The 13770-nt window shown below is 43.7% G+C and overlaps 1 protein-coding gene across 6 annotated transcripts in view; it reads left to right on the top strand.

The window, feature by feature from the left end:
* lt (vacuolar protein sorting-associated protein light) overlaps positions 1-13770 on the top strand; it is a 635043-nt gene that overhangs the window by 75062 nt on the left and 546211 nt on the right. For all 6 annotated transcript variants that reach the window (XM_075896022.1, XM_075896056.1, XM_075895809.1 and 3 more), the window contains one exon: positions 6637-6720. In XM_075896022.1, coding sequence (XP_075752137.1) covers positions 6637-6720 — 84 coding nt within the window. The remainder of the gene's footprint in view (positions 1-6636; positions 6721-13770) is intronic.

Below are 13770 nucleotides of genomic sequence, written 5' to 3'. Positions count from 1 at the left end.
ACCTTGCGCGTGGTCTCTTCCGCTGTCTATTTCCCACGTGCTTTACCAGCATCGCCGCATCGTTCGTTTGCTTGTTCAGCGCTATTCACCTGTGTGGAATGGATATCAGGCCAAGCGTGCAACAGCTATTGTCCACGATGTCTGCGATGGTGACCACGCAGTATGCGGAGCAACATGGTAAGTGTCTCCTCAATTTCAACACTGTGCTGTAATTGTAAGTTGAATGCAACACACGTGTTGCGTGGAGCGATTGTCTGCACGCGCTATGTTCATGTTGCAACGTTGCTGTACTGCTGATGCGATCGTGTCACTGAAATGCATTGCCTGTGTCATACCGTTGTTCTTTTGCCTGTGTCCGTGTAGAACGAAAACCTTCGACGCATTGATTGCACAAACACCGCTGTAAATATACAGCCAAAAGTAAACGTGTGCGCGACTTCGCTGTTCTTGCACGGAACGGCGTCATTAGTAAGAAGCGACTTTCTATCACTTTAGAATGTAGCCACACGAATAGAAACGAACCGTGTTGGTGACAAGCGTGTTTGGTATAAGGGCAATTTGACCGATCGTCCAAAACAATTTTTTTCTGCCCCCTACTCCGCTCCCGCGGCGAGTCTCCCGATTTTAGAAGTCCCTAGGTTGGCAGGTACGCATTTGCGGCGAGATACCTCCAAAGTAACGCTTTTATCGTACAAGCACAACGCAGCGCGAGCGTTTCAGTACTGCACTACTATCTGGCAAGTTCCAGTGCACTCTCCTTTCAGTGGAAGCGGCACAGAAGCAGTTGTCTGCCTTTATATGTCTCGAAGAAGCTATAAGCCAGTGTTACGCACCCGAGAATTTGACTCCCAGGAAATTTTAGCTGCAGAAGTAGCAGCCTGAGTGCATGTTCTGCTATCTAATGGGTTGGCAATGTTACCAAGGTCAGTACATTGAGCACATCCAAATTAGAAATTGGTCTCAGTCCACAGAAATTACGTTGCTTTTCCTGGAGTGTCACTGCCTGTTTCAGGCCTGAAAGATCGTGCTTCATTTTGATTAACAGTCAGCTGATCAGAAACTCTGTGCATCACGATGAGAGTGTGGAATTCAATCAAGAATGTGCGCAATGTGTTGAGTTACTGTTGAAGAACTTGCATGCCACCATGTATGCTTACGTGAAATTGTTATTCAAAAGTTTGTGTCGTGATGAGATAGCATAGCAAACATAGGGTTACTGTTTTGTGAAGCTGTGTTAGGAAGCCTCACATGGCTTAGCTTAATTGCATACATAGTTGCATGAAATTCACATGGTGCTTTAATGTACAGCAATTTGTGTCACAGAACACAAATCATTGGTCGTTATATCGCTTCATGTATGCCAGCTGTATGAATAACAATGCATTTCGTTTTTCTATTCACAGTGCCAGAACACAGCCAAAAGAGCGAGCAACGCAGTGAGTCCATTTATTTATTTATTTAGAGAATACTGCAGGCCCATTTAGAGGCCCTAGCAGGAGAGGATACAAATGCATTCAAGTAATGAATTATACATGATATATACAGTTAGATCAGTGCAAAGAACACCAACCACTGTAACGACAAAAATCAAAGTAGAAAAATCGATATCAAGACAAACTAAAACAGGTTGGTGCTTATATATGCCTATAAGCTCTACAGTGATACCAACACAGCAGAATACCACAACTCTCTAACACCTGTGTCGGGTGACGTGCAACTGGTAACGTCTGTACAAATGTCTCAAGCACTTTTTCTTTTCAGGTACAGGCTGAGAGTGGACGGCGGGAGAAACAAAGCTGTTGCTCGACTACTACTAGCAGTATTTTTCCCAAATAGGGCCAATGAAGACATTTGAAAATAAAAAGCAATGTTTGCCAAAATAGCGGCCAACATCACAGAGGCTGTTGGGGTCCCTAAAACAGGGGACCAGTGCTGCAGCCGCTACAAAATAGTCATGCGACAAAAAAGAAGCGCTGCAGCACATAACGACAAATCGGGGAATTCTCCTTGCCACGTTCCCTTTGAAGACCACATAGCCAAAATACGTTGGCTAGATGACAGCCTTGAGCCAGAAGAGCTCGGGGACAGCTCTGGAATAGTCTCTATTAAAAGATCGCCCAGCCAACCGTCGACGAGCCAATCGTCGACAAGCCAAGCATCGAGGAGCCAGGAGCTGACAAGCCAAGGTTCAACTAGCCAGGAGTTGACCAGCACAACGAAGGAACCTGAGCCCAAAAAGCCGAAACTCTCGGCTTCTAGAATGCTGGAAATGAATCACTTTTTTGATGAAATGAGCAAAATTCAGGAAGAAAACGAAAAAAAAAAAACGAACTGAACGCGAGAATGAAAGAAGGAAGCGTGATGAATAGAGGCAAGAACAGAAGGAGCGCATTTGGCAAGAAAAAGCAAAACAGCATGAAGAAAAAATGAAGCTTTTGAGCCGCTTTCTTGGCTTAGACAATGAATGATTTCAGTGGCCTAAAGTACTATTAGCATGTTGAAGTAAAATGTGCAGTGCAAAACATGTGCTTGTGTATATAAAGGGGGCTGCGCATTGGTGCACACACACAGCCTCCCAACTACTGTGGGGAGCTAAAGGGCTAGTTCAGACAAAACAGAGAATTATGGTGTTATTTCCCACAATCACTTCGCAGGAGCTTAGTCAAGACCTTTGCACGCTTAATTTCGCCAAGCTTGTGCAAAGCTCGCTCCTCATCAGTTTTATCACTGTGGTTATCAGTGCAGTTCTCCCACTGAATAGCATTGGGTACTCCATCGTCATCATTATCATCGTCTGGCTCTTCATCACCGTAATCGATGCACAAGTTATGAAGGATACAGCAGCTTATGATAAACTTATTGAGCCAGTGGATAGTGTGCAACTCCAGGTACATGAGTTGCCTGAAGCGCTTCTTGAGTGTGCTGAATGCATTTTCAATGAGCACTCGTGTGCCTGAAAACTTAAAATTGAAGCCTTTTTGTTGCTTATTCATTGCACCGTAATCCCTGTATGGTGACAACAAGTACTCCCGCAGCGGATATGCTGCGTCCCCTAATATATGATAACGGCCCTGACATACAGAAGCTATGTTCTTTGAAAGAGGCGATAAGCTAAACACATGAGAATCGTGCATTTTGCTGGAGGTTCCAGTGAACGCATCGAGGAAGCGCCTCTTGTGGTCACAGACGGCTTGCAGCGTTAGTGAAAGGTAATGGTGCCTGTTGCAGTATGTGGAGGCAACCTTGTTGGCTGGGCACTGTATCTTGACATACGATCCATCTATACAGCCAATAACAGCAGGCATTCCAGACACCTGCAAGCAAGTTGTACTCTTTTAATGAGTGATATCATCCATGCCTGAGCAAGAAATGAGCATTTGCGAGGAGTTTTAACAGGAAATACTGGTGCTCAAGCTCATTAACTTACAATCACAGCATACGCTTCATGACTCAGCACGATATATTTTGTTAAAGATGCAAAATGCAAGCCAAATTCAACTTTGAGAACTAGTTAAGATAACATACATTGCTGTCCACACCATATACTACACGTTTTCTTGCTATCTACCTATCTTTTTACAATGGTAAAATGGGAGAGAAAACAAAACAAAGCCTGTGTATGTTTTTTCCTAAAGGGAGTTGAAGTACGTAATTGCAATTTATTCTTAAATTTAAAACCAAACCTCGTCGATATTGTATCATACATCTGAACAGAAATGACAAAGCATGCAGGCAGCATCATCCGCATGCAAGGAATCGACTGTGACTGCAGGAGAGACATAAGTTGAATGTTTCGAACACAACTGGATGAAGCTCGGTATTATCATCACGACCTATCACATTTTTCTTAAAGTTCCACCTCAGCGTAAAATTGAGCTTGAAATAACCCAGAATAAAATGTGCACTCGTGTTTGTGATATGATCAGTATAGCTTGGGCGGCCAATATTATTGGTCCTGACGATATATAAAATCAAAACAAACCTTCTCAAAACTGCTAGTGAGGTTCTCCAAGTCTGCGGGAAACTTGATCACCGATGGTCCCAGTGTCGTCAGGAACTGCGCTACTCTCTGAAGAAATCTGTACACGGTGCTTTCTGACATGTCGAAACGGCTTGCCACGTCTCGCATGCAGGTTTTGTTGGCCGCGTACCTGCGCAGGGGGATTACAGGTACCCGAAAGAAAAAAAACAGCTTCAGATCACACTGCGCTGTAAGCAACGGGCTTATAGTCAAATGCGTTCTTGTGCAGGCATCGTACAAAGAAAAAAAAAAAAGGGGGGGGGGGGGGGTGAAGGTGGGGAGGTGTAACTAACCAGATAAATGTCAAGACATGCGTTTCCGCGGATTTCGCTTGAACTCCTCCGTGTGTGCTCGAAGGGCACATTGACGAGACAGCAAACTCCGCAACCAACTTTTCGGCCACAGGTCGAGCCAGCCTAAAGTGCCTCCGGAACTGCTCAAGAAAAGAAACAAACGAAAACACCACAACGTGTTAAAGCTTGAGCATAATGCTTTCCTTCTTTTTTTCTATTTCTTTACCTCATAGTCCGAGTACTGCCGAACGACGTCCTCGATGAAACCGACGACTTTGGGCCTCTTCGCGGGAATGCCGAACAACTTGTTGAATTCCCGCTTGTAAGCGCAAGCTTTAGCGTCGCTGTCACTGTCTGACGAATCACTTGTGTCGGTACTTGAGCTTTCCGACTCAGAGCTGTCGCTATCGAGTAGCAGAAGCATTGCCGCACGCTTTGCCGAGGTAGCCGAGCCGTCCATGCCGTCCGCCATTATCAACACAACTCGCGCCGCGCCAGTCGCGCCCCCAAGCAGGCAAATGTGTTAAAGAAAAATGCGTCGCGCTGAGTTCCGGTCCACTCCACCGATTTCGGCGGAGCAGTTTTTCCTGCTCCACGGAGGGACTCCCGCTCTGAATCCCCTCCGGCTCTCTCATTGGAACTTTTGACTCTCGCTCTCACTCTGTCATTGGAACACACTTGCTCTGAAAGGAGCAGAAAAACTTGCCCCGACTCCGCCATTGGATTTCAACATATATTTGAAAACATACTCAGTGCAAGCAGGCAATGGCGTAAGTGAGAGGGCATCACCATGCGCTACCTTAAACTTTATTGTGAGGAAATCTCAATCTATTCATTCATGCATCAATGAAAAAAATATCTAGCCAAAGGTGAATAAACACCGAAAATAGAAGGAGACTGGAAAGCAGCTGGAATCCTGCAAATTTTTCTATTATCTAAAAGGGAAGACTCTGTGAATTTACATCAGTTTTTATTTTTGCTGTTTGGTTTGCTCAATTGCTGTGCAGGTGATTGTGTCATGACCATGTGAGTATATATATTGCTTGAGCTTTGCTTTGGTGATAAAACAGTTGGTAGGTTGGTAGTCTTAAAAAAAAAATAATAACTTGTTGCTTTTATATCTTTACCGTTCCCTGTGTTCACCTTTGGCTGGATTTTTTTTTCTTTATGCAAAGCACCAGCTAGCTGAACAAAGAGTGTTATTAACCATGCACAGTGGCACCATATCAGTCCAATCACTTGCCAATGGTAAAGTCTGTTTCCTTATTTAAGAGGTCAATTGATTGGCACATGTGTCAGTATTGAAAGACATAGCTTGAGCTTTAATAATCTGTGGCACATTTTTAGCTTTGTGCTTCACCAGACTAGTGCATTGACATACATTGGTGCGCAACCGCACTTCAAAAAATGTGCAGACGAATGACTGTAGTTATTGTTGCTTTTGTCTCAACTGTGCAAACTAGTGTTGGCATAGTCGATTGAGACGCCCTCCTGTCCGCCTTGTACACATCCTTCCACAGGTTTGCGGAACCTCATAAGCCACCTCTTAGATATCCACATGAAAATTACGGTGATTCAGGGAGCAAACAGAGGTTAAATATAACTAAGATAATGTCACAGGCTATGATGTCCGAGCTTCCCTGTCTGTTTGCCTTTTCGCAAACGCCATGCACTACACCATAAACAAGAAGGAAAAATTATTTAACTTGTCTGCAAGAAGTGCCACAGTAACTGCTCTTGACCTCACAAAGAAACAAAAGATGACTATTCACCACCACTGTAGCTTAGTATGTTATTCAAAGGTTGCAGGCTCGTTCCTTATTAGGAGCAAGTGGTTTTTTCTATATCAATTTCTTTACAAATGTATTAGAATAAGCACATTGCAGCTGAAGACTACAAGTAGTAATGCCTTAACGGCCTCATTAGCAATTGGTTTCATTTGTTTGTAGTATATGAAAAAAAAAAAAGAGGCTGTGATCAGTTTCTTTCATTCTTTTGTTAAATGAAGAATTTTCTTAAGTTGAAGTTTGCTGTATTGAGATTAAAGTGTACATTTTTGTTCTTTTGAAGATCACAGACATCCAGATTTTTGTTTACTTAACTGAAAATTAGCAGTTGTGCACTTACTGAGAATAGTCTTGCAGTTAAGAAATCGGCCCGTACCTGTTATGTCGGCCCTTTTCTACTTATTAATGGCAAGATTGCTAGAAGCAAGAAAGGTTAGGCTTTTCTCCCTTTCCTGTATGTCTGTCGTAGTTGGATAAATTAGGGACTAAAAGGCTGCATCAGTGTTTAAAATGCAGGTGTTTTTAAATTTTTCAGTTCATAGCACTGGGCATGCACTCTGGTCTGGTGTACATCCTGGACCACCAGGGCAATAACATTCGCAACAAAGAGCTTCAGCTGGTAAGTGCCTATGCATTGTGTTGTCCTTTGTTGAATGCACAAGTTATTGTGATACTACATTGTAATTGGTGTAAGCAAGCAAAAGCTGCAAAAAACTTGCAATAACAATTGACATTTCATCCACTCTAGTGCGCTTCCGGCTTCTAATATTGTCAAACCACATAATGACAGAAACCATAGTTGCTGTGGAAAGCTTTCTCGTACAGTAAAACTTCAGTAATACGAATCTCGAAAGAGTGAAGGGGGAGGGTCACAAAAAATATTTGTGTCACTGGGGAATATGAAAACTACGTGGTATGTGAAATAAGAAACTGGCGTACCTTTCAATTTCTCAGGGCCCAGCAATGTCATGAGCAACTGTACTGATACTTGCAGAGATACAGGTCATGTGCTTGTGTAATTGAAAGCAAATATCTTGTGACTCTTCACATCCCTTTCCTAACGTTCAAATGATTTTCTGTAACATACCAACGTTTTGCAGCAAAGCGCTCCACATGTGTTAAATGAACGCCACCAAATTTCGGAATCACTGTCCTTTGTTGTTACATGCCATAATATTGAGATGCTTTTAATTCACATTTGCAAGTCCTGTAGATGTCATTGTATTAGAACGTTTTAAAGTTGTGCACGCTGCAACTCTTTGTCGTTCAATTTTTCGAATTTTCTGCCCACACTGCAGGTCGTGAACGGCATTAATTGAAGGCACTCTGTGCACCATCTATGATCACATAGGTTCTAATCAGTTCTTTTATGAGTATGCGTTCATGGCGTAATTGAAGGCACGCTGTGCCCCATCTACCATCAAATAGGTTCTAATTAGTTCTTTTATGAATATGCGATCATGGCTGTAGCAGAGACCGAGTCTGCTTTGCCGCAATTCCAAAGTGTGACAGGGTGAAGCATACTGAAAGTCTGAAGGTGCCAGTGCGACGGCACATTGAGGCCATATCATTACGAATAAGCATTTAAAATGCACAGAGGCGTGATGATGGCTGGCAGCAAGTGTACCAGTATTACTTAGTTGCTGTCGATCCTACATAGACAGCTGGTAATCCTACTTTACTTCATGCTGCCTCGCTGTGCAACAGGGCTAAGTGAGCTGCACAGACGCCCCACCTTCAAGAACAAAAGCAACTCGCCATTGCCACGCCTGTGTGCAGTCAGGAACAGAGCGGGCATGCTGTAATGCACGCTTTTCGGCAAACACATGCATATGATACTGCAAGCACCTCGGCAGTGACAGTGTGACCTCAGTAGGCAACATGCTACTCACAGCTAGGAAAGCCGTACGAGTCTTCCACCACAGCCTTTGCGTTCTGTGTCATCGTTTTTAACTGCTTCGTGGGAGAGGGTCGGTAATTTATTTTGCCTTTCGCTGGTGTTGGCATCAGTCATGAGACCCAAATTTACAATTTGGTTATAGCTTGTAGTTGACTGGGGATTGTGGCATGGGCTGAATGCGTTCATGAAGGCCTTGGTGCCCACCAAAATGTCGGAGTGTACTGCCAGGCATTGAAGTTCTTTTTTTTTATGGCTGTGCCTATTTGACCACATGAGCAGAATTTAAAAGAAAGTGTGAATTGGTTTTATCAGATTGCTTGACTTCTTGGGTGAGGACGTCAATAGAATTGGATGTTGACTGTAATTTTTTTCTACATTGTGGGGTTGGGGCACGTTTCTAGCAGTCGTGCACGTTGATGTTTTGAGGCTCAGCTCCCTTGCCATGCTTTCTTTATTAGGTCCTCGTCCACTTTTCACAGGATTTATGATTATGAGGACAGGGCTTGCATTGACATGGCAGGCGTGTGTAATTGCAGTATAATATTGCATTGAGAACAGCAGCATGCGTAAATGTGTAGAAAAAAAGGAAGTGATGTCACTGTGATCTGCAATATTAAAATGAAGGCACACGTAAGGGCATCAGAGCCTGCATCTTGGAGGATACTGCTGATGGACCTCAGAGGTGTGGCACTTCAGAAGAGTCCCAAGCTGCTGATGGGCAGTGCTAACAGTTTGCCAAAGCGGCAATGCAATGTGCATGACTGCACTAGAGTTCCTGCACCGGCATGTGACTTTTGCAATCTTCGTGGCAGCATGGGTCATGAAAATGTTCGTATCTGAGTGGTAGCTTATGTTTGTATCAAGTGTGGTGAGGTGAAAGTCAGTTCGCAACAATTTTATTCGTGCACACCACAGGCAAGTGGGCCTTGGCTGGGATTACAGACAAATTTGTATCACTGCAACATTTTTATCGCTCGAGGTTTCATTGTATACTCTTGAATTTCGCAAAGCTCAAGTTCCTACGGGTCAGTGTTGACCATTGTCCTGAATGTTCCTGGAACAGTTCTGGTGTATGTCATATTGATAGTAAGCATTATGACATGTGTCAAGCAGGAGAAGAGAAGCACTGATGCTCACAAGAGCACCAGCAGTGGTATCATACAAAAGAGGCGCACAAAACAAAGCACTGACTCACTACTGAATTTTTTTTTCAGGAACGATAAAAACATTTGTAAGCAGTAGGCTTGTGCAAGTGAATTCTAGATTCGAAGCGAATAGTGATTTTGGACAAATAATTGCAACTCGAAATTGAGTAGTATATATCGCATACAGTTACTCTATTATAAGAGGCATGCTCGGGGCAGCAATTATTGTCTCTTTTATGAGATTTCTCTTATAAACAGGGTACCTTGTATGCATTTCCTTATCAACCTGTAATTTATTGTGACGCACTGGTATCCCTGATATCCATTTGTCTCTTATGTCAGTGCATCTTATGTAGCAGTTGGGCCGTATTATGAAGAAAAATGGGCATATTTGTTGTGACACAACTAAACTGCTCAATAATATTTAAGAATTGAAACAAAGCCTCTTAAAATGCCCTTTTCATTTTTGTTGAAAAAAAAAAAAAGTGGAAACAACTTTGAATAGTAGGAGGATTTGATTTTCAGTAGAATGCAAGTGATAATCTGTAGATGTTACGTTCCAAAATTTATTATACTTATAGCATATAAGTTCTGGTGCGGTGGCATTTCAAAACTCAAGTGGTGTATCGGTAAAGGGATTTCTGGAACTGCTGGAGACTTACCTCTACGATTGTGAGTTTCCAGGAGAACTTTTACGTGCAAAAACGAGGCATATGCATGGGGTCTTGTGTGGCGCCAGTGCTCGCTGAGATATATTTAGCAGATGTAAATTGTTCGTTATCTCGGCTGCTTACAAAAGGTTACGTTGTTCGTGTCTGTAGATACGTAGATCGCTTTTTATTAATTGTAAAAACTGACTCTAACAATGACCTTGAAGAGATAGTGAAGTGTATTCTTCATGCAACTAGGTTGAATTTTACTTTTGGAATGCCTGACAATGCTTCTCTGCAGTTTTTTTTTATTTAAAGTCAGTTCACAGTGACAGCAAACATGTGTGCTAATCGTACTCACCACGCACGTACAGGGCCCTATTGCCTTTTGATTCTTCTCACTCGAAGCTTGTGAAGAGAGGCATAGCAGTGTCTTGCTTAAGGTCATCTTTGACCAATTCATGTCACCACAAAGTCAAAGGTACTTTTTGTTCACAAGTGAGTCGTTTCCAAAATTCAGGTTTCCGGCATACGCTGCTTCAGGCTGTAGCAAAATCACTTTTGAGGGTTGTAGGCCAGTTTACCACGGCCGCCGAGGATAACGCAAGGGCAAATGTAGGGAATGAATCGGAGAAGAGTGAAAGGCGGAAGGTCAAAGGGATGTTGTATTTACACAAGGTATCACATAGCAATTAAAAGGTAACAATACCGATTGTTGGCCTAGTTGGTACTTGTTCACTGACATGCTTTGGCCGCAAAAAACACACGCACAAAGTAAAGAAACACTCAACGACAAGCACAAGCGGCTTGTGCTTGTCGTTGAGTGTTTCTTTACTTTGTGTGTGTGTGTGTTATTTGCGGCCAAAGCATGTCATTAAAAAGGTGGTGGGAAGATAAGGGGTCGATTTAGTTTCTTCAGCCTTCGAGATGTGCAACCTCGTGATGTTTGGGTGTTTTTGGGTGTTTTTGGTTTTAAAACGCACGTCTCGGAGGCTATGCTTCTTCTAGCTTTTCGCATTAAAGCAGCTGAAAGCAGCGGTGGCCAGCTACAAAGGCACAAGTGGCATTGATATCGCCAACATGTCGTCTGTGAAAACTCAATGTTATATTATGCACTTTTTTGCCTCGTTCCTGATAAATCCTTATTTTGGTGTTAAAGTGAACGTTGACCTGCACGTAAGGATAAAAATGCGTAAGGACTCAATGCTTAGAGCAACGTCAAGTAAAGCACCGTCGTAAACTTTCTTTTCGGGCCAGGTGACAGCTTGGGATGGATTGTGACTGCTAAAGTACCGTGCCTGAGTGAATTCTGGGACTTATGAGCATTTCTGGGCACCGTCTTGTAAAGTGAGTGACTTATCAGTGCAGATGACGACGTAGCTGTTTCTGACGGCATCAATGCTGAGATCATGGCTGCCGTTGTTAGTGCTGCAAAAGTGTATCCATGCAGTTATGAATATGCATGCCATCACTGCCGCCATGACCAACCTTTTGCCACACTACTGAGCATCGGTGTTCTGCGTTAATCAATGCTGTTTAGGCTGAAGAAGCTGAATGCGCTCATTTGAAAAACTTTAGTGATATTGAGGATGACTGGAACTTGATGGCGCGCAAGAAACGAGACAATTTTATTGACTATTTTCATGTGAAGTGAGGTGCGGTAACTCTCAGGCCACATCTTCTTCATTAAACTGTGAGTGAATTGTCATGTTAGCGCTTGTGATGATTTCGAAGACCTGAAATGCTTAATTTTAGGCTTTAAATACGCATATTTTGTATTACCAATTATAGATATGCCAAACTATTCCGCAATTCCCTTTGAGTTCGATACATCTGGGATTAACTGTATATGTAAATTAAAAGAGGGAGTGTCTGTCGGTGCCACCTGTAGCTATGACGGCAAGGCAGAAACACTCTGTGACTGTTTTGGCATCACATAGCACATGATGTTATTACGAGCGAGCAGCTGACCAATAATCTTTTGTATATTACCTGAAAGCACCAAGTCTGCCGGAATGAAACCCTCGCTATAAATGAAGGAAAGAAGTGTACATTTAAGGGCCTGTTTTCTTTGTTAGGCACAATAATAATGAGATCTAACAGACAAACATGTCAAGGAAAGTATGGGGAATGTTGTAAGAGCTAATTGTACTATAAATGTAAAGAAAGAAAAGTGGATGAAAAGATAACTGGCCTTGGGCAGGGACTGAACCTGATAGTATATGAGGGATTAGTATCAGGTAGTACTACCTGATTAGTATCAAATTTAGTATAAGAAGTAGTATCGGGTATTATCGTATTTACTCACATGATACTTGCACTTCTTTTCGCGATAGACCGATGAAAAGTTGGGTGGTGCGAGAATTATGCGAGGAAAGTTTTCCGCTAAACGCACAGGGCACTAAGAAAAGTGGGAAAGAAAACAGAGTGGCTGCAAATCGGGGTTCTCGCACTAGGAACTAACTACAAGCTTTGAGAAGTACTTATCAAAACTTAACTTAACAATAACACCACTGGTTCAACACAAGCAAGATTTATTTGCAGCACTAAATGCACTAGCAAATGAAGTTTCTTGGCCACAAATAAAGTCTCTTGGCTGAACTACTCAGAGTCAGTCGAAACTACAGTCGCTGAAAGCGGCCCCATCTGAGTCACCACCAGCTTCGACATTGTCTCCATCGCCACTGTCGTGCACCATGTCATCTTCCGTCCCGTCCAAGTGATTGGAATTCCAGTTGTTTTGAAACTGCAGACTATGATTTCTGGAGAAATCATGGACTATGCCTTGGTAATCCATGTGCCAAGGAGCTCCACTGACAGCTTCCTTATTTTGCCACTGGGAGTCATGGCATGATTGCCTTTGGTCATCCGTTCTACATACAGCCTCCGAACATTATCTTTGAATGGTTTGTTCAAGGAGACTTCTAGAGGCTGCAGCATCGATGTCAAGCCGCCAGGAAGAACAGTCAAATCAGTCCACAGCTCCTGATTGATTGATTGGTATGTGGGGTTTAACGCCCCAAAACCACTAAATGATTATGAGAGACGCCGTAGTGGAGGGCTCCGGAAATTTCGACCACCTGGGGTTCTTTAACGTGCACCCAAATCTGAGCACACGGGCCTACAACATTTCCGCCTCCATCGGAAATGCAGCCGCCGCAAGCCGCGTATTCGAACCCGCAGCCTACGGGTCAGCAGCCGAGTACCTTAGCCACTAGACCACTGCCGCGGGGCTACAGCTCCTGCAGCTTCGTCCGAACGGAGTCGACGAGATGACCGCGGAGGCTCTCGACGACCAGCAGCGACGGGTACAAAAGTGCGCCTTCCCCAAACAGTGTTCACCCAGTTGACCATCAGATTAGCGGTCATGCGGTCCTTCTCCTGCACCCGTACATGAAGACCAGGGGGAAGTTTGCCTTCGGGAGAGTCTTTCCTTTAAAAATTACGAAAGGTGGCAGCTTACACCCGTCTGCTGTAACAGCGAGCCTGACTGTGCACCACTGGTTTCTGCGCCTGTTGTCCTGATGTGCACACTCCGCACACCTTTTTGTTCAACTGTTGTGCTGTGTGGCATGTCGAAATGAGTGGCGTTTGGTTCACATTCGCAATCTGCGAGAGCAAAAAGCCCTTTGCTTGCCGGATCCAGATCATAAATCGATGAAAATGTACAATCTCGTCTTCTTGTTTTGAGGGTAGCCACTGACACAAAGTCATCTGTCTTCTGAGGGAAAATCCATTTTGGAGCATAAAGCGTGTGGCCCATTCATTGGTCACACGGAAATCTGGCGCTGGGAAGCCCTCCTTTCTGGCAATTTGCACGCCTGGTTCTTCAATAATTTGATGGATATGGCACACCCGTCCGCACAGAGACCCTTGACATAGTCGAGTTGTGCCGCCTCTACCTACGGATAGTTTCCCTTATTAGGCCCATGGAAGGCCCGGCGCGTCTTGTTGGTGGCGTTCAGCTGTGCGTA

This window comes from Rhipicephalus microplus, chromosome 1, assembly GCF_043290135.1.
Source record: "Rhipicephalus microplus isolate Deutch F79 chromosome 1, USDA_Rmic, whole genome shotgun sequence".
Lineage (NCBI taxonomy): Eukaryota > Metazoa > Arthropoda > Arachnida > Ixodida > Ixodidae > Rhipicephalus > Rhipicephalus microplus.
The sequence above is the reverse complement of the archived record's forward strand: the minus strand, read 5'-3'. Positions and strand labels throughout refer to the sequence as shown.